General features: G+C 35.1%; 1 protein-coding gene across 1 annotated transcript in view; it reads right to left on the bottom strand.

Annotated features, from left to right (window-relative positions):
* Positions 1-3142, bottom strand: part of LOC106867686 (protein unc-13 homolog D) — a 162546-nt gene that overhangs the window by 60017 nt on the left and 99387 nt on the right. The window contains exon 8 of the mRNA XM_014912629.2: positions 2753-2893. Coding sequence (XP_014768115.2) covers positions 2753-2893 — 141 coding nt within the window. The remainder of the gene's footprint in view (positions 1-2752; positions 2894-3142) is intronic.

The following is a 3142-nucleotide window of genomic DNA, read 5'->3' as shown; positions in this document are numbered from 1 at the left end:
TATATATATATATATATATATATATATATATATATATATCTTTCTATCTATCGATCTAACTCATGGCTAAAGTACTGTGTTACCACATTGTATGCTACATGGGCAAATGTTACATGAAAAGATAGTGGGCAACAAAATCTTATACTCTCTCTATCTCTCTCCCTCTCTATATATGTGTGTGTGTGTGTGTGTGTGTGTGTGTGTGTATGTGGTAAGTAGCTTGCTTGCCAACCACATAGTTCGCTCGAATGTTTTTTCACGTGTCACCAGCACAAGTGCCAGTAAGACGACGCTGGTAACGATCACACTCAAATGGTGCTTTTTACATTCCACCGGCACAGAAGCCAGACAGCTGCTCTGGCAGCGATCACGCTCGGATGGTGCTCTTAGTGCTCCACTGGCACAGGTGCCAGTCATCGAATTTGCGTATTTGATTTGATTTTGATTCCACTTGCCTTAACAGGTCTTCGCAAGCAGAGTTTAGTGTCCAATGAAGGAAAGGTACACATAAGTGGGCTGGTTACACCCCTGGAATAGGCCACGGGTTATGGTCTCACTTAGCTTGCCAGGTCTTCTGGCAATTAAATACAATTAGCAAAACATTGCACATATTATCAAAGGGTGTTTGCTTGAGACACCTGTATTCCATAGGTTGGATAATTCAATTGGATCAGACATGATGGAAAACTTTGCTGAGACACAGAGCTCCAATTTTTACTTTAATATCATATTATGCTAATGGAGGCACATAACTTAGTGGTCAGAGTGTTGGACTCATGATCACAAGATTGTGGTTTCAATTCCTGGACTGCACGGTGTATTGTGTTCTTGAATAAAACACTTTATTTCACATTGCTCCAGTACACTCAGCTGGTAAACGTGAGTAATCCTGCTATGGGCCAGCATCCCTTTCAGTGAGAGGAATATCTATGCCAGAGAGACTAAGAAACCAGCCCTAAGCTCCTTACAGAATAATGCATCCTATTATATTATGATCACTTTTGAATCAAATCAAGAAAGTTATGCTTCTATTGGTTATGCAATTGCTGTTATTATACACCTATCAAACTAACAGCAGTGTCACTTTTAGTTTTTTAGGGGTTTTTTTCTAGTGATGCCAATACATGGGATTTGTACTCAGAAAGTAGTCAAAAGCTAAAACAGATACCACAAGTCATCGTGTCTGATGCTTTTAACAATTTCATAAATTTCATTCCTGAGAAATGGCATAACTTGTTTATTAACCCACAAAGGATGGAAAATAAAGTCAACCTTGGCAGGATTTGAACTCAGTGCACAGAAACCTGGAACACATACCACAAATTATCCTATCCAATCCTTTAACCACTCAGCCAATTTGCTACCTGAGAACCACTATAGTTTAATGTATTTAACTCAACATCATAGTCAACCAGTTGACAAATAAATAATGAAGAAGTGAAATAGAACCAGTGCATGTGTTTATTATTGGCATAATGACCCTCCCAAGACACAACGAAATTTAATAAGTCCCCACTTTTTTTTTGTTTGTAAGATGGTAGAGCGGAATACATAAATTCAACTGTTATTTCTAGTCAATCAAATGAGATCATAGATTATCTCTTATTTGCTTGGCTGTCATTGTGTTGTTTCTTTAGGTAAGGCATGTTACTTCATTTTTCTCATTTAGTGTTTGTCGCTGGAAAGACACAAGCTATAAAAATAGCTGCTGTAATGTTTCTGAAAAAAACATTTTCAGAACCACCCACCTACCCAGGGTAGTTGAGAAAACAGAATTTAAAATAGAAAGTTCGATATATGTGAGTATGTGCGTGTATGTGGGTGTGTGTGTGCATGCGTGTGTGTGCACGTGTGTATATGTATGTGTGTATGTGCATGTGTGCATGTGTGTGTGTATGTGTATACATATGTATGTATGTAATGTATGTATATGTATATATATGTGTGTGTGTGTGTGTGTCTTTGTGTATATGCATATATATCTATATTTATATATACATTCATATATGTATATGAATGTGTGTATATATTTACATATATATTTATACACATACACCCACACACACACAAATATATATATACACACACAACAGAGAATATATATATATATATTTATACACACACACACACACACACACATATATATACATGCAACCCATGCCAGCATAGAGCATGGATGTTAAATGTTGATGACGACAATGATGATGATGATGATGATGATGATGATGATGGTGGTGATGATGATGATGATGATGATGATGATGATGATGGTGGTGATAATAGTGATGATGATGATGATGATGATGGTGATGATGATGATGATGACGGTGACGATGATGATGATGACGACGATGACGATGATGATGATATACACTCTGCGTCCTTATTCCCTAAAACAATAGTTTCTTTCTGACTCCTTTCATTTTAAGGGGCATTCCATTGCAATGGATGTAACTGATATTTTAAAATCCAGTCACCATAAATAACAGCAAAATCGTACTTGAATCAATATTTCTGCTTTTAGCCCAGCTACATTTCCACAGCTATCAATTTACAATAAATTCATTCTTCCTGTTTAAACTATTACCATCCTGGGTTAGCTAGAGTTACATGTTATATGTCATGTCCCAACAGAATTATTACAGTTGCTGTGTGTTGGTTGTTGTTGAAGAAGAGATGGCGGGGTCTCTAAGTGGTTTGGTGGACCACCAGGGACAGGACCACCACACTAGTTGTGTGTTTGTTTACTTACGCCAACCATCATCTGTTGTTCCATGATCTGGATGGAAGTCTGCCAAAGTTCTTGTACCATTAGACTGTATACTGATTCATGCAAGCACTGTTGAAGTGTGGCCATATTCCTCTGCAGGTACTGCTTAAGAGGGTCTGATGACTGGAAAAACAACAAAAAACAACAACAGTAGCAATAATAATGATAATGATGATAATAATAATAATAATAATAATAATAATAATAATAATAATAATAATAATAACAATAATAATAATAACAATAATAATAATAATAATAATAATAATAAAAATAATAATAATAATAATAATAATAATAATAATAATAATAATAATAATAATAATAATAACAATAATAATAATAACAATAATAATAATAATAATAATAATA

Source organism: Octopus bimaculoides, chromosome 1 (assembly GCF_001194135.2).
Source record: "Octopus bimaculoides isolate UCB-OBI-ISO-001 chromosome 1, ASM119413v2, whole genome shotgun sequence".
Lineage (NCBI taxonomy): Eukaryota > Metazoa > Mollusca > Cephalopoda > Octopoda > Octopodidae > Octopus > Octopus bimaculoides.
This window is presented reverse-complemented; position numbering and strand designations above follow the sequence as displayed.